The sequence below is a fragment of the Petromyzon marinus genome, chromosome 50 (genome assembly GCF_048934315.1).
Source record: "Petromyzon marinus isolate PM22_M1 ecotype Great Lakes invasive population chromosome 50, UKy_Petmar_22M1.pri1.0, whole genome shotgun sequence".
NCBI lineage: Eukaryota > Metazoa > Chordata > Hyperoartia > Petromyzontiformes > Petromyzontidae > Petromyzon > Petromyzon marinus.
The window spans coordinates 3,968,709-3,986,157 of NC_133716.1; the positions used below are offsets into that span (position 1 = coordinate 3,968,709).

At 54.1% G+C, this 17,449-nt stretch overlaps 2 protein-coding genes across 3 annotated transcripts; both read right to left on the minus strand.

The window, feature by feature from the left end:
• Positions 1-752: 752 nt before the first annotated feature.
• UMPS (uridine monophosphate synthetase) lies at positions 753-7,890 on the minus strand. 2 transcript variants are annotated; one of them, XM_032973209.2, is made up of 9 exons: positions 7,714-7,890; positions 6,762-6,911; positions 3,371-3,521; positions 3,109-3,233; positions 2,869-2,976; positions 1,847-2,306; positions 1,548-1,723; positions 1,327-1,441; positions 753-1,195 (listed from the first exon to the last, which is right to left on the minus strand). In XM_032973209.2, the coding sequence occupies exons 2-9, from the start codon at positions 6,894-6,896 to the stop codon at positions 1,014-1,016; spliced, it is 1,452 nt and encodes a 483-aa protein (XP_032829100.2). In that variant the 5' UTR covers positions 6,897-6,911; positions 7,714-7,890; the 3' UTR covers positions 753-1,013. The 2 variants fall into 2 exon arrangements, with proteins under 2 accessions (XP_032829100.2, XP_032829099.2); XM_032973208.2 differs by having other exon boundaries at positions 7,369-7,890.
• Positions 7,891-9,271: 1,381 nt separating this feature from the next.
• CACFD1 (calcium channel flower domain containing 1) lies at positions 9,272-17,094 on the minus strand. The gene is made up of 6 exons (XM_032973210.2): positions 16,698-17,094; positions 16,308-16,487; positions 13,527-13,599; positions 12,720-12,845; positions 11,760-11,867; positions 9,272-10,668 (listed from the first exon to the last, which is right to left on the minus strand). The coding sequence occupies exons 2-6, from the start codon at positions 16,420-16,422 to the stop codon at positions 10,575-10,577; spliced, it is 516 nt and encodes a 171-aa protein (XP_032829101.1). The 5' UTR covers positions 16,423-16,487; positions 16,698-17,094; the 3' UTR covers positions 9,272-10,574.
• Between the last annotated feature and the right edge of the window lie 355 nt (positions 17,095-17,449).

Sequence of the window (17,449 nt, forward strand, 5' to 3'; positions counted from 1 at the left end):
CCCAATAATTTGTTAAGGCTTTTTGGTGGATCATTACTTTTTTGGTGTGTCTGTGTGCCTCATGTAATCCTGCTGTAAACAGAGCTGTATCGAGTCTCCCATTTCCACGACAGCAAAGGCCTCTGCCAGGCCTCGCTTGCTCAGCGTGCGTCTCGTACGCACGGACACCGCGAGAATACCCGTGGTGCCACGTGTGCGCCTATAAGACAAGTGTTTCCCCGTTGCGTACCATACACGCACGCGTACCACAAGTGTGCCACGCGTACCAACGGCGGACTGTGTACCATGTGTATAGCTTACAATATGGGTGTTGGGTGTTCCAATCTGATTAAGTGGGTGGTGACCACCTGGACAGTGGTGGGGGCTTGTATTAATTTGGGGGGGAGCAGGAGTTGTAACCCACCCCCAGGGCTGGTGTATAATCGGTTAAGGCTGTCACATGCCCCCCGACCCCTAGCCGCCCCCCCCAACCCCACAAAGGGGTGCTGGGGCGGATTGAGTTTTGCACATAATTGTATCTGGTGGGGGATATTTATTTGAGATTGCTTTGGGAATCTTGGCGCTTTTTGATAAAAACCTGTATCTACTACTATTAAGCGCGGTGTTGGCGGCTAGATTCCTGTTATTTCATAGATTCCTCGCGCGTGTCCTCCAATAAATCAACCGATTGCACATTCCCCTCCCCACCTGCAGTTCACTATCCCTCCCCGTGCTGCCCACTAGACGTGAAAGAAGCGGGGGGGGGGGGGGGGTTATTCAATGTAGCTTTATTCAGGCCGAGACAAACCGCGGATGTCTCCACGCGCCCTTACAGGCGTCGTTGCCACACGCCCTTACAGACGTCGTCGCCAGTGCAATCCAATAGGAACCGAGAGTGCAGATTTCTTCAGCCCCCTGCTACATGCTGCCTTTGCCCTGTCTATGCCGCCCCTTTGTATGCTACTTCCCTGCGCACGCTGCCCCTGCCCTGTGCCGCTCGGTCGCGTTGCCCCACCCGTGTCGCTGTCCCCGCGCTACGAGGCGGTGGCGGGCTGGAGGCGTCCGCAGTAGGCGTCCCAGCCGGCCTGCTGGTAGAGCCGGGCGGCGGCGGTCACGTCGGTGGCCTCCAGCACGCCGCGGCCCACCACCATCACGTCGCAGCCTCGACGACCCACCACCTCCTCCGGGGTCAAGTACTGCTGACCCAGGTCGTCGCCTGGCACGCACGGGACATGCACCCATTCAGAAGGGTGCAGAAGTGCACACAGGCACAAATGCGGGTGTGTAAAGTGGAGAGTGTGGTGCTACTATGAGAGGTGAGCGAGTGGATAAAGTGGTGGTGAGCACCTCCCGGCTGTAGCTTGACCCCGGGGGTGACGTGCAGCAGGGAGGGGTCGTGGGTGACGCGCTCCGTGCTGATGAATCCCAGCACAAAGTCGCGACGCGCCTCGGCCATTGCCACCTACGTGGCATCGCACGCCCCACCGTCAACACTGAGCAAGGGTGAATGGAGCAGTGTGGTGAGTGAGGTGTGGTAAGTGGTGTGCGTAGAGCGAGCCGAGCCATACCGTTGCCTGCATGTACCCCTGTGTGGTGAGCGCCCCCTGTGAGCTCATCTTCGCGATGAGGAGGCAGCCCCTCCCCAGGGGCACTCCCACCCCGGCCAGGGCCTCCAGCCCCCCGGGGCCTGACACAGCATGAGCCGTCACCAGATCCGCCCAGCTCGCGATGCCAAAGACCCCTCCTGCAATGCACGCCACACACTACACTCGCCAAACTCGCCACACACACACCTCACTCGCCACACACACACACCTCACTCGCCACACATCACGCACTGCAGTACACCCCCCCCCCCACACGATACCCTGGTACTGCCGCCGGGCGGTGTGGCCGATGTCGGCGAATTTGCGGTCCTCGAGCAGCAGGAAGCGGTGGCTCCGCGCCAGCTCGGCGAGGCGCTCCGGCAGGTCGGCCGTGAAGTCGTCGAGCGCGTCCACGTGCGTCTTGAGGAGGCACACGTGGGGGCCCACGGCGCGCGCCACCGCCAGCAGCTCGGCGGCCATGCGCACGTCGGCCGACACGCACAGATTGCTGCGCTTCTCCTCCATGAGGAGGAGGAGCCGCGAGGCGACGGCCGACGTCGACGGGAGACGCGCGCGCTGCCCGTAGCTCTGTGCCACCGCGCCCGGCCCGCCGCCGGGGGCGGGTACGAGCGAGGGCGCGGGCGACGAGGCAGGAGGCGGCGACGTAGCGCGGTTTTGGGAAATGAAGGCGGACACGGAGTCGACCGTGGCCCGGTCGACGCGGCCGCGGTCCAGCAGCACCTGCGGCGGGGGCGGGAGTGAGCGGGACGGCCGCCAAGATTGTCCACCGGGTCGCTCGGCGGACACTGACCAACGCCGGTGTGCAACAGTGCAGGGATTCGTGGTCTTGCTTGGTTTTCACAACGGCCGTTCCGGTTGTGTTTTAGCGAGAACGACACTGCAGAACGGGATATCACAGAACTGCTTCCAAGATCCTTTCCAAGTGACGCTTTGTTTTTATCCGCATACACGAGTTTGGGCTGCAATCTTCACGCGCCCCGCTATGGAGAGTGCCGTTCGTTGCGTGGCAGTTGCACCGATATACCTTAAAATTCTCACGAGCTGTAATTCGGCCCAGTTAAGTGCCAAACCAGCTAATGGTTTGTGGGCTGGTGAATCCATCCGTGCCAACCTTTGAGCGCAACTCCCCTCGTAAAGAGCACGCTGGGCGAGCGTCACCCCACGCCGTCAAACCCCCTCGATATGTATGCAGCGGAACGCCTCTGTGAGGTGTTCCCAGGTTAATAAAGGAAATTAATGCTCCTCGTTGTTGTTCCCAACTCTGCACTCGAGTCGCCTTCACCTGCATGAGCCGAGACACGGTGCACACCGAGTGCAGGGTGATGCCAGCGCCGGCCAGGATCTCGCGGCCACCCTGCTCGCGGTCCAACAGCACCAGCGCGTCGCGCACCTGCAGCATCAACATCACGCAGCATCCCGCCCAGCTCTGTTCACAATCAAGAGTATGATAGCATCGTGCCACTGCACCACCATCAAATTATCACCATCACGCACACCGTCGTCATCACGCGGCATCTCGCACCTGCAGGCCGTGCTGACGCAGCACGTCCGCCGTCTCGAGCACGCTGGATCCGCTGGTGACGACGTCCTCCACCACCACGCACACGTCTCCAGCCGCGAACGCGCCCTCCAGCATGCGCGCCGTGCCTACACCACCGCGTCACGCCACACCGCGTAACGCCACCACCCGTGTTGAGCCACACCGCGTAACGCCATCCCGCATCAGGACATCCCGCGTCATGCCAACCCCGTGTCGCGTCACACCACACAGCGTTGGGCCGCACCGTACTGCTTGGCTTCCTTGCGCCTCATGAGCATGGGCCTCTCGTGCGCCGTGGCCATGAGCGTGGCGATGGGCAGCGCCGTGTAGGGTACCCCGCACAGCAGCGCCGAGTGGCACACGGAACGGCCCACATCCCATAGGCGCTCCGCCACCTGCGGTGGGGGGGGGGAGACAAGGGGATGGGTGAGTTGCAATTCACCTGATGCAATCATTTAGCTCATCAATAACAGCGTAAAATCACAGCCGTTGCTCGGCATCAACATCAGCCATGTGAAGACATTCATAGATTCACACCGAGACCCACAGACTCGCACAGACCTAATGATTCACACCGAGACCCACTCGCATAGAGACCTACACTCAGATATCTATAGATTCACACCGAAACCCACAGACACGCACAGATCTATAGATTCATACAGACCCACTCGCATAGAGACCTACACGCAGAGATCTATCGATTCACACGAAGACCCACTCACAGAGACCCACAGACTCGCACAGATCTATAGATTCACACCGAGACCCACTCACTTAGTACTCCCGCAGAGATCGACTGATTAATACCGAGACCAGTAGACTCGCACAGAGATATATAAATTCACACTGAGACAGACACTGTAACAAACTCCCACTGCACATAAAACATCTTCACGCACCTGATCCCGTTTCTCCCAAGCCTATCACTACCCCTTTCCTATCACTCCCTGTCGTACCACTACCCTATTACTACCCCTATTCCTTTTCATACCACTACCCTTAACACTACCACTATCCCTACCCTATCCCTATCCTACCACTACCCTTATCACACACTACCCCATCCTACCACTACCCTATCACTCCCCCAAACTCTTTCACTACCACTACCCCTATCATCACTACCACGAGCCCTATAACTACTCCTAAACTACCCCTAACCCGTCCTTAACCTCTCCCGCCTGTTCTCCTGTCACCATAACTACAGGTCTGTATGAATGTGTGTGGGTCTATAGATATGTGTGAGTGTGTGGGTCTATAGATCTATGTGAGTATGTGCGTCTATAGATCTGTGTGAGTGTGTGGGTCTATAGATCTATGTGAGTATGTGCGTCTATAGTTCTGTATGAGTGTTTGGGTCTATAGATCTGTGTGAGTATGCAGGTCTATAGATCTGTGTGAGTGTGTGGGTCTATAGATCTGTGTGAGTGTGTGGGTCTATAGATCTGTGTGGGTCTATAGATCTGTGTGAGTATGCAGGTCTATAGATCTGTGTGAGTGTGTGGGTCTATAGTTCTGTGTGAGTGTGTGGGTCTACAGTTCTGTGTGAGTGTGTGGGTCTATAGATCTGTGTGAGTATGCAGGTCTAAAGCTATGTGTGAGTGTGTGGGTCTATAGATCTGTGTGAGTGTGTGCGTCTATAGATCTGTGTGAGTATGTGCGTCTATAGATCTGTGTGAGTGTGCGGGTCTATAGATCTGTGTGGGTGTGTGCGTCTATAGATCTGTGTGAGTGTGTGCGTCTATAGATCTGTGTGAGTGTGTGCGTCTATAGATCTGTGTGAGTATGCGGGTCTATAGATCTGTGTGAGTATGCGGGTCTATAGATCTGTGTGTGTGGGTCTATAGATCTGTGTGAGTGTGTGGGTCTATAGATCCGTGTGAGTGTGTGGGTCTATAGATCCGTGTGAGTGTGTGGGTCTATAGATCTGTGCGAGTATGTGGGTCTATAGATCTGTGTGAGTGTGTGGGTCTATAGTTCTGTGTGAGTGTGTGGGTCTATAGATCTGTGCGAGTGTGTGGGTCTATAGATCTGTGTGAGTGTGCGGGTCTATAGATCTGTGTGTGTGGGTCTATAGATCTGTGTGTGTGGGTCTATAGATCTGTGTGAGTATATGGGTCTATAGATCTGTGTGAGTATGCGGGTCTATAGATCTGTGTGAGTATGCGGGTCTATAGATCTGTGTAAGTATGCGGGTCTATAGATCTGTGTGAGTATGCGGGTCTATAGATCTGTGTGAGTATGTGGGTCTATAGATCTGTGTGTGTGGGTCTATAGATCTGTGTGAGTATATGGGTCTATAGATCTGTGTAAGTATGCGGGTCTATAGATCTGTGTGAGTATGCGGGTCTATAGATCTGTGTGAGTATATGGGTCTATAGATCTGTGTAAGTATGCGGGTCTATAGATCTGTGTGAGTATGCGGGTCTATAGATCTGTGTGAGTATGCGGGACTATAGATCTGTGTGAGTATGCGGGACTATAGATCTGTGTGAGTATGCGGGTCTATAGATCTGTGCGAGTATGCGGGTCTATAGATCTGTGTGAGTGTGTGGGTCTATAGATCCGTGTGAGTGTGTGGGTCTATAGATCCGTGTGAGTGTGTGGGTCTATAGATCTGTGCGAGTATGTGGGTCTATAGATCTGTGTGAGTGTGTGGGTCTATAGTTCTGTGTGAGTGTGTGGGTCTATAGATCTGTGCGAGTGTGTGGGTCTATAGATCTGTGTGAGTGTGCGGGTCTATAGATCTGTGTGTGTGGGTCTATAGATCTGTGTGTGTGGGTCTATAGATCTGTGTGAGTGTGTGGGTCTATAGATCCGTGTGAGTGTGTGGGTCTATAGATCCGTGTGAGTGTGTGGGTCTATAGATCTGTGCGAGTATGTGGGTCTATAGATCTGTGTGAGTGTGTGGGTCTATAGTTCTGTGTGAGTGTGTGGGTCTATAGATCTGTGCGAGTGTGTGGGTCTATAGATCTGTGTGAGTGTGCGGGTCTATAGATCTGTGTGTGTGGGTCTATAGATCTGTGTGTGTGGGTCTATAGATCTGTGTGAGTATATGGGTCTATAGATCTGTGTGAGTATGCGGGTCTATAGATCTGTGTGAGTATGCGGGTCTATAGATCTGTGTAAGTATGCGGGTCTATAGATCTGTGTGAGTATGCGGGTCTATAGATCTGTGTGAGTATGTGGGTCTATAGATCTGTGTGTGTGGGTCTATAGATCTGTGTGAGTATATGGGTCTATAGATCTGTGTAAGTATGCGGGTCTATAGATCTGTGTGAGTATGCGGGTCTATAGATCTGTGTGAGTATATGGGTCTATAGATCTGTGTAAGTATGCGGGTCTATAGATCTGTGTGAGTATGCGGGTCTATAGATCTGTGTGAGTATGCGGGACTATAGATCTGTGTGAGTATGCGGGTCTATAGATCTGTGCGAGTATGCGGGTCTATAGATCTGTGTGAGTGTGTGAGTCTATAGATCTGTGTGAGTATGCGCGTCGCATACTCACACAGATATTTAGATGATGGTGTGGGTTATGATGAAGGTGTGGGTTATGATGAGGGTGATGATGATGGTGGGGGTGATGATGTAAACTTGTGCCCACAAAGACGAGGTAAGGGGGATCCCTACCTGCAGCATGAGGCGCGGGTGCGAGACGATGACACGGAGATCGAAGTAGATGGGGGAGGCGAGGCCGCTCTTGAGCGTGAAGTTTCCAAACTTCACTGCCTCCGCCTCGAACAGCGCCTCCACGAGGTCTTCCATGGCGCACCGCTCAGCCTGAACAACCACGACCACCAACCACCACCACTAACTACTACCAACAGCGCCGAAGATCCTCCGTGCCTAAGCCCCTAACACAGCTGGCCAGAACCACACCAAGACCGCCTTTGTCTCCCTCGTGACGACGTTTACCGCACACCGCGCCGGGCACTCATTTGAGGCTGAGTCTACCTAGGAGCACAGCCAGTAACAGTACCACCACCCGCTACCACGCACGTACCAGGGGCGGAGCGCGCGGCCACGTGGTGGCGGTGGGGGGGGGGGTGGTGACTGTACAGGGTTTGGCCAAAATTCAGGGCGCACGTGGTTAATTGTATTTATCTTTTAACGAATAAACAAAACCACGGCTGTTTATTTTGACAAATGTTCAAAAGATTAGCGTAACAATCGCGGTGTCCTTTATGGCGCGCCGTGTTCAGCGGTGCAGATTCAGGAGGCACGCTTAGAAACTCACGACTCAGCGTTGATCCTGTACGTTTGATAGATGTGTATTGCCTCGTGAATTTATTAGATTATGAAAGCATGTGATAAAAAAATCCGATTATCAAAAATTAATATAGATTGCCAATAATTGAAGATTCGCGCTATTTAAAAATGTGTAACAAACGTAATATTTGAACAATGAAAATGACAAAATGTCGACAATTAAAATATTAAAGACGTTTTGAAATGTCTAATTAAGGATACAGTATATACATAAAACTTAAAATAAAGATTCAAATCAAGATTCGAATCAAGATTATATTGAATGAGTTAATGGAACGTCGAAAATCAGACATAGCAAAAACATCGCCAATACAGTGCATCAAGCTCTCCTTCAACGTCGCCACGGCCGAGTGGAGGCCAATGCTGGCTTAAAATGCGCCATGAATGAGGATCAACGCCCGAAACGTTGCTCCGAAAATCAAGTGCGTAGAGTTTAAGAGAACACGGGCCCAAGGGGGCGGGTACAGTGAGCACTGTACGCGACGTGGTCACGTGCGTGGTGGGCGGGGCTACGTCTATGACGTTGCACGCCTTGGTCGATCCACTGCTGGCTCAAGTCAGAATCAGATGCGAATTTAACTACGGAAGTCGCTCTTTTTTTGAAGGGCCACTCGGCCAGCAGACATCAAACAACGTCTCGAGTTGATTTCGTCTTACCACCAGGCGTCCTTAAGCCCCGTGGCCCCCAACTGGATGTCTCCCGCCTACTTCACCAATTGTTCTTGCTGCGGTTGTTCCACCCGATGGAAGATTACCGTGCTGGTGTTGCGATCGAAACGTCGTGATTTGTCTTTTATTTCTACCCACGTGACTTTACCGAAAGAACCAAATAGTATGGATATCTGTGGCAAAAAAACAAACAAGAGAGAGCTTTTGGAGGTCCTCGGATTCCTCCAGCCGTAAAATTGAATATTTTGATAACTCAAGATTGAGTTGGATTTGTCTCATTGTGCAATAAGTGGCTTGACCCGGCTTATGGAAATGCCAGAAGCAAATCGAATTTAATAAAAGTCCTCGATGGGCCCACCGAGTCGCCGGATCACGCGCTGGACAAAATCCACTTGGGACCCACGCTTCGAGTCGATTTCATCGATCCGTCTCCCCACGGAGCCATCATACGTGTTCCCCTCCCTTGGCTACCACTCCGTAATTCGTCTCTAAAAGTTGTTCACTTCTATCCCGTGGCGTGCCCTGCAGTTCCTACCGGCTTCTGTTTTGTTTGGCGTACGCCCGTTGTTCATGTCCTCTAATCCACGCGTTCCTCGCCCGCCTCGTCTCATGCACATGCCACTTTTATCATCCGCACAGCGACTTCACTGAGTTTTTACTGAATTTTTTACGTATTTTTTAAACGTTGTTTGCGTGCTGTTTACATTGTTGTTAATTTGCACAAGCTGAGAGAGCGACAAGGGGACGAAGAATCTCACTGCCATGTACCTCATTTGTACGTGATCAATAAAGCTGACTTACTACCTGGCCACGTGGCACCCGAGCGCCTCACTTGCCGGGTGAGCAGAGCACGTGCGGGAGATGGGTGCCAGGGGTGGAAGTGATGATCGTGGATGTGGTTGATGATGATCAACATATCCAGGAGTGAATATGGTGAAATAGTGTCGGGTGGATGATGGTGATGATTGTGTTGTGCGACGATCGGGGTGCGGGGAGGGGGGAATGTCGTCGTGATTGAAGTTGCGACGATATGACGAGGTTGGTGACAATGCGATTTTGGTGGTCGTGATGCTGAAGATGGATGGGTTGATGCGAGACGGTGTTGGTAATAATGGTGAACGTGCTGATGGTGGTGTGACGATACAATAACGCTGGTGACAAGCAAGCTGGTTCACATCAACACCGCCACACTCTTCCCCGAATGTCTTCGCACGCCGTTTATTATGCCTACAATAACAACCACCACAACTACCGCCGATACTACAGCCACAATAAAACAACCACAACCCGCACGGCACCTGGAGGAAGAAGAGCCATCGCCTCCTTCCTCGTGCCAACAATTGCACTCGCGCTCAGCCAAGACGCACGCGTATTCGCGTGGCGCCCTTCCCCGTTGAGTGTATGTAGCGTCACTCTCGGGAGAGGTGTGTAAACGCGTGGTTAACATCTTATATATAGTTAAAGGGGTGTGTGCGCGGTGTGCGTGTCCAGGGCTATGTTTCCCGTGTACCCTATTGTAAGATTTGCGCGTGCGGAGGGGGTTTTGTACAGCGGTGGATTGCGGAGAGCGGTGGCGCAGCTGTTGGCGTTCCGCGCGAGGAATCACACGACCCGAGTTCGATTCCCACTCACGGCCAACAACTACCGGTGACTTTTATCCGAACCGTCAGCAGGCCTTCTCCTTAGGTCGACTCAACCCGAGTAGCTGGTGCGGTGTGTAAACATCAGCATTGGGGACACAAAGGCTGCCGGGCGTGGAGCTGGCCACACCATCCCCCTCCTAATTGCGCCGTTCCGGCATTCATAGGTGCTCGCTAACAGCGCCTGCCCCAGCAGTCTGTGAAGGCTATCCGCGGGATCTTTGTCTTTGTAGCGTACAGCACGTGCGTTCTCTGTGCTCTGTGGATTTATCCTTTACCCCGCGTGCCCGGCTCCAATGTCAGAGCCCACACTACGCGCCTCCAGGATTTGCCCAGCGCGTGGTTGTGTAAACAATAGCTGACGAGCCCCTAGCATTGTAGTGTGTTTATACACCGTGTACGGTACGAACGGTGAGTGTCGTTACTGTGTCAGGGTGTGATGTGCGTGTTACTACATGGGGGGTGAGCAGCGTCGTGGTTAACGCACTGCACCACCAACCCCATCGGTCTCCTCGGTTTCATCCCCGCTTCAGTGGCGAGTTGTATCTTTCCCAGGCCTCCCACTAGCTCGACTCAGTCCTAAGACATGAGTGCCTGGTGCGGTGTGTTCAACACACATCGTCAGCTCCAGAGAGACAAAGGCGGTCGGGAATAGTGATGACCACACCGTCAGCCTTAATCAGTGATCTTTGTCCTTAAGCTATGCGTGTGCTTTATTTGTGTGGACTATGTATGCATGCACGTGCTATGTGTGTACTGTTAACGCTATGTTTATGTATGTGCCGTGTGTGTGTGTACTATCTATGCTATGCGTGTGCTACGTATTCTGTGTGTGTGCGAGCGGTGTATGTTGTCAGGAGTGTCCTCAGGGCTCCCCTTCCACGCCACCCCTCTCCGCGAGGGGGATGTCGTCCGACTTCTGGCCGTGCTGTAGCCTCGCGTACGACACCGCGTCACCCCTGGCGACACACACGCACACACGTACATGCAAAGATCCCCCGTATAGACTGAACAGACTGTTGGGGCAAGTGCTGTTAGCGAGCACCTATGATGGCTGGAACGGTACACAAGGGGCTGGGTGGCCAGCACCACGCCCGACCGCCTTTGTCTCCCCAGTACTGAGTGCTGATGTTTGACACACCGCACCAAGTACTCGTAATTGGAATCTTGATTTATCCTGGTAAAATTAAATGAGCCATGAAGCTTTTTTTTCACTGATGTCCAGTTGGTGTGGGTCAGAAAGTTACGGCAATACAGAAAAAAACGATTGGAGTGCAAAATATAGGAAAGTTACGCAAAAGACAAAAATAAATACGTACATAGATAATGTATACAAGTATACATTTCAAAAGTATATCAACTCCTGACGATTTTTCAACAATAAATGCAAGCTTGGGAAAAGGCAGCAAAACAACAACAAAAGTCTCACACCACAACATACAGTCCCTCAATAAAAAAATGCACATTAAAATGTAACTATCGATACACGGGGGGTAAGGTTCTCATTGAAGGTTGTCTACCTTGGGAAGTGGTTCAAATATCTGCCACTGTTATTGGTCGTGAGCAGGAATCGAACTCGGGTTGCTGGGTTCATAGCGCATTGCACTAATCATTACACCACCACTCCCCAACAACAACAACCGCCATTCACCACGATGTGGCGGTGACGTCACCACAATGCTTGTGCCAGGCCAGGTGCACTTTGAGGCCAAGTGAACCGTCGAAGGCTCCCTGGCAGGTCACGGGACAGACCCAGGTGCCATGGGTTTACTCACTGTGTGTGGGGAGTGGTGGGTCTCAGTCAAACCGCAACTCCCCCCACACAACACATACATGCGCATACAAAGACTATTATTATTTACAATTCTTGTTTATCCAGGAAAGCCTCACCGAGTTTCGTGATTCTTTTTCATGAGAGACCTGTCACCCATGAGCTGTGAACCGTGACCTCTGTCCCATGCGCCATACCCTGTCACCTGTGAGCTGTATATCGTGACCTCTGACCCATGACCCGTGACCCATGACCCGTGACCCGTGACCAGGCACGCACTTCTTGCCGAGTGAGGCGAGGCCGTAGAGGACGCCGGTACCAAACACAATGGCATTGCCCAGGATGGTGGTGAGGCCGGCACTCAGAAACACGGGCACCAGCGCCAGTCTGCACACACGCACATACCCACACACACCAATACATTAACAATAATACAAAGATCCCCCTTATAGCCTTAATAGACTGTTGGTGTAAATGCTGTTATCGAGTTGCACCTATTAAGGCAAGCACGGAATACGAGGGGGCGGGTGGACAGCACCACGCCCAGCCGCCCTTGTCTCCCCATTGCTGATATGTACTACACACCGCACCACGTACTCATTTGAGGCCGAGTCGACCTGGGGAGGGCCCAGGACCGGTTTAAATATTCATCGCTGTTATTGGTCGTGGGCGGCAATTTAATTTGGGTCGCCGGTTCGTAGCACAAGCGCTCATCACTGCGCCACCGCTCCCCACAAAATTTATATACACATACGACACACGTATACGCACAAGAAATTCACTGTGTAGCCTACTGCATGTACTGTTTCTACCTGTGTGCCTTGTACTGTGTCCTGTACTGAGTGTGGGGCTCACAAGCAATACACCAGGCCCTTGTGTTAGGAGTATGTGTGCTGTGTGCACTGTGACGTGTACTGTATATCGTGTATTTCACATGTACCGTGCGTGCTGTGACTGTGTACTGTGTATGCTGTGTGTGCTGTGTGGGACTCATGTCCAGAACACCAGGCCTTTGTCTCAGGGGCGTGTGTGCTGTGTGCGCTGTGATGTGTACTGTATATCGTGTATTCCACATGTATCGTGTTTACTGTGTGTGCTGTGCGGGGCTGAAGTGCAGAACACCAGGCCTTTATGTCAGGGGTGTGTGTGCTGTGTGCGCTGTGACGTGTACTGTATATCGTGTATACCGCGCGTACTGTGTGCTGTGATTGTGCACTGTGCGTGCTGTGTGGGGCTCACATGCAGTACACCAGGCCCTTGTGCCAGGGCTTTAGGCGGTCGGCACGTGCCGCCACCACGTTTGCAAACTCCACGAACTGACAGCAGAACGGAGCCTCGCATAGCAGCAGCACGGCCGCAGTCAGCCTGGGGGTGACCCGGGAGGGGACCCAACAAGGGAGTCCAGAGGCGTCGGGAGAAAAACACAAAGCGTATCGGTGAGACTCGCACACAATGTTCCAATTACTATGGGGGTAACAACCAGGTTCAGTGTCGGGGTTGGATTACGGGTAAAGGGTCAGGGTTACAGTTTTGGGACAGGGACTGGACCCAGCGTGGGGATTGGGGGTTGGGGCCTGGGTGTAGTATCAAAACTGAGAGTTAGTGTACAAAATAAAGTTAGGATGAGGGTAAGTTTTTGGTAGGGTGTGACTATGTGGGCATGTGCATGCTGGTGTGTGCAAGTTTGTGGGTGTGTGCGGCCGTAGTGCAGTGGTTAGGGTAGTGGTCGTGCAGTTAGGGGAGCGGTCACGTTGTGGTTAGTGCACTGCACTACGAACCCAGTGAACCGAGTTTGATTTACACTCACGGCCAACATCGGTGATGAATATCTCAACCGGTCCTGGGCCTCGCTTAGGTCGACTCAGCCTTAAATTAATACTTGCTGTGGTTGGTAAACATTACAATTGTGGGGACAAAGGCAGCCGGGCGTGGTGTTGGCCACCAACCCCCTCGTGTGCCGTCTCGGCCTTCATAGGTGCTCACTCACAGCACTTTCCCCTAAAGTCTGTTAAGGCTACGTGGGGAATCTCTCCGCCCGCCACTCACATCATGAAGATGCCAGCCAGGAGAGTGAGTGGGCTCACGGTGATGCAGCTCCAGAGACCAGCGATGGCACACGCTGACACAACAACAACAGCAGCAACAGCAACAATGACAGCCGTCATTCTCCACAATGTGATGGTGCCATCACCCCGGTACTTCCTGTCTGCCTGTGCCAGGCTAGGTGCACTTTGAGGCCGTCACGTTAAGTTAAGTATGGATGGTGTAATGAGTCGACTGAGATGACTGGCAGATGCACTCCTGTGCGCTCCACTTCGCCCAACACGAAGACAGACTACACAAAGGTCCACCATGTGGCCTACATATACTATTGGGGCAAGTGTTGTTAGCGAATACAGTTATATTCAGTACAACAAGACAAATATCCCCCGTATAGCCTTAATAGACTGTTGGGGCAAGTGCTGTTAGCGAGCGCCTATGAAGGCCGGAACGGTACACGAGGGGGTGGAGTGGCCAGCACCACACCAAACCGCCTTTGTCTCCCCTGTGGCGATGTTTACGCACCGCACCAGGTACTCATTTGAGGCCGAGTCGACCTCGGGAAGGTCCAGGACCGGTTCAGATAATCGTCACTTGTGTTGGCCGTGAGCGGGAATCGAACTCTGGTCGCCGGGTTCATAGAGCAGTGCGCTAACCGCTACGCCACCGCTCCCCACAAGTACCTAGGCAGTATATACGCACATTACAAATATAAAGTACACGACTAATGGGGACGAGACTCAATTATTGAAATTCCTCTGTCAATCCACTTCCGGAAGAAGGCGTCTCCTCCGTGCCCCCGGCACGTCAGTGATGGTGGTTGTTTGACCATACTTCACCACGCCGGTCAATGCGGGTTGGCGAAAGGATACATTATGCGCACAGTCATCAATAAGCAATGGCCCGCGTGTCGCCGTAAAAGGAAACGCGTGGAAGGGTGCATGATGTGGACTTCTCCGAGTCTGCGACAAGTCTCCGTGGCTCTTGCCTGCGAGCCAGTGTCTCCGAATGTGTGTCCGCGTAACAACTGTTTATTTTTTACCCTGGGTCTGTTTCTTTGTCCCTTTGTGTCTGGATCCCCGTGACTCGGATTCATTCACTCAAGTCCCTGAACACTCCGTCTCCCTGTGTGTGTGTTCCGTCTCCCTGTGTCCGTGTTCCTGTCTCCCTGTGTCCGTGTTCCTTCTCCCTGTGTCCGTGTTCCTGTCTCCCTGTGTCTGTTCCTGTCTCCCTGTGTCCGTGTTCCTGTATCCCTGGGTCTGTGTTCCGTCTCCCTGTGTCCGTGTTCCTGTCTCCCTGTGTCCGTGTTTCGTCTCCCTATGTCTGTGTTCCTGTCTCCCTGTGTCTGTTCCTGTCTCCCTGTGTCCGTGTTCCTGTCTCCCTGTGTCTGTGTTCCTGTCTCCCTGTGTCTGTTCCTGTCTCTCTGTGTTCCTGTCTCCCTGTATCCGTGTTCCTGTCTCCCTGTGTCCATGTTCCTGTCTCCCTGTGTCCGTGCTCCTGTCTCCCTGTGTCCGTGTTCCTGTCTCCCTGTGTCCGTGCTCCTGTCTCCCTGTGTCCGTGTTCCTGTCTCCCTGTGTCCGTGTTCCTGTCTCCCTGTGTCCGTGTTCCTGTCTCCCTGTATCCGTGTTCCTGTCTCCCTGTATCCGTGTTCCTGTCTCCCTGTATCTGTGTTCCTTCTCCCTGTGTCTGTGTTCCTTCTCCCTGTGTCCGTGTTCCTGTCTCCCTGTGTCCGTGTTCCTGTCTCCCTGTGTCTGTGTTCCTGTCTCCCTGTGCCCGTGTTCCTGTGTCTGTGCTCCTGTCTCCCTGTGTCTGTTCCTGTCTCCCTGTGTCTGTGTTCCTGTCTCCCTGTTCCTGTCTCCCTGTGTCTGTGTTCCTTCTCCCTGTGTCTGTGTTCCTTCTCCCTGTGTCCGTGTTCCTGTCTCCCTGTGTCTGTGTTCCTGTCTCCCTGTGTCTGTGTTCCGTCTCCCCGTGTCCGTGTTCCTGTCTCCCTGTGTCCGTGTTCATGTCTCCCTGTGTCCGTGTTCCTTCTCCCTGTGTCCGTGTTCCTGTCTCCCTGTGTCTGTTCCTGTCTCCCTGTGTCTGTGCTCCTGTCTCCCTGTGTCCGTGTTCCTGTCTCCCTGTGTCTGTTCCTGTCTCCCTGTGTCTGTGTTCCTTCTCCCTGTGTCCGTGTTCCTTCTCCCTGTGTCCGTGTTCCTGTCTCCCTGTATCCGTGTTCCTGTCTCCCTGTGTCCGTGTTCCTGTCTCCCTGTGTCCGTGTTCCTGTCTCCCTGTGTCCGTGTTCCTGTGTCCCTGTGTCCGTGTACCTGTCTCCCCGTGTCTGTTCCTGTCTCCCTGTGTCTGTTCCTGTCTCCCCGTGTCTGTTCCTGTCTCCCTGTGTCTGTTCCTGTCTCCCTGTGTCCGTGTTCCTGTCTCCCTGTGTCTGTTCCTGTCTCCCTGTGTCCGTGTTCCGTCTCCCTGTGTCTGTTCCTGTCTCTGTGTCCGTGTTCCTGTCTCCCTGTGTCCGTGTTCCTGTCTCCCTGTGTCCGTGTTCCTGTCTCCCTGTGTCTGTGTTGCCGTCTCCCTGAATGCCCGTGTCTCCCCACGTCCCCGTCCTTCTTTATGCGTCTCCGTGTCTCTCACCGTGCCCCTTCTCCCCCTAGTGTTCCCATCTCACACTCCGTCTCCCCCTGTCCCTACATCCCACCTATCTCATTGTGTCTCCCCATGCCCCGATATACCCACACTACCCACCAATGTTCCCCCACCACACCTCCCACCGCCCCCAGTGTCTCTCGGTGCCTCACTCACCCAGGGCCCCACACACCCCCGCCACCCGCAGCAGGACCCGGTACCACCACGTCATCCCGTCCGGGTCCCCTCGCCTCGCCGACTCGGGGGTCTGTGCCGGGGACGGGGTCGCCATCCTCTCCCAGGGGTCTCCACGCAGGGGGGGGGTACGGTCCCGCCTACGGACCCCTGCGGTGGATCCTGTGGGGTCGAGGTGCGAGTTGCCTCGGGATTCGAGACTTAAAGGGGTCAGGGACTACAGGCAAGGGGATCCCGGGGTTAATTTTGGGGTTCCCGAGTTTGGGGTCCAAAGTTTAGGGATCCATGTTACGGGGCCCCCACTATAGGGGTTCTTAGTATAGGGTACCGATATTTATGGTTTAGGGGTGCAAAGTTCAGATTTATGGTTACCGGTTCCAAGCAGACCCCAGAGCAAGAGTCCGGGGGTCTCCCCTGCCGCTCCCTCGCCAACGGCGGCGGCGAAGACCCCAGCGATCTCCGAGACGAGGGAGCGAGGGGGGTGAGGGAGCGAGGGGGTGAGGGAGCGAGGGGGTGAGGCGGCGAGGGGGTGAGGCGGCGAGGGGGTGAGGGAGCGAGGGGTGAGGCGGCGAGGGGGTGAGGGAGCGAGGGGGTGAAGCGGCGAGGGGGTGAGGGGATGAGGCCGCGAGGGGGTGAGGCGGCGAGGGGGTGAGGGAGCGAGGGGGTGAGGCGGCAAGGGGGTGAGGGATACCCCGGTGCAAGGGGACCCGCCTCGGGGTCCGCGTCACCGCGTTTGATTTCCCAGTTCACTTCCGCAAGGAGGCGGCGTTGAGCGCGGTCACGTGGCGCTCAGCGACCAATCGCGGAGGGGGTAGCGCGTGTGAACTGGGGAATGTGACATGGACGTGTTGACGTCACGTGACGAGCGTGTGTGACACGTGTGTGCGTGGGTGGTACAGCTGGTGGTGTGCATTTACCGGTCATCTCAGTCAGCCAACACAATGGCACCTGCTGGGTCTGTCCTGATACCTCCTGTCGGCGAGCCTTCGACACTTCACATGGCCTCAAAGTGCACCTGGCCTGGCACATCCCCTGTGGGGACGCCACCGTCACTTAGTGGCGAATGGCGGGGTATTGGTATTAGGGGCCGTCCATAAATGACGTCACGCGATTTTGGACGATTT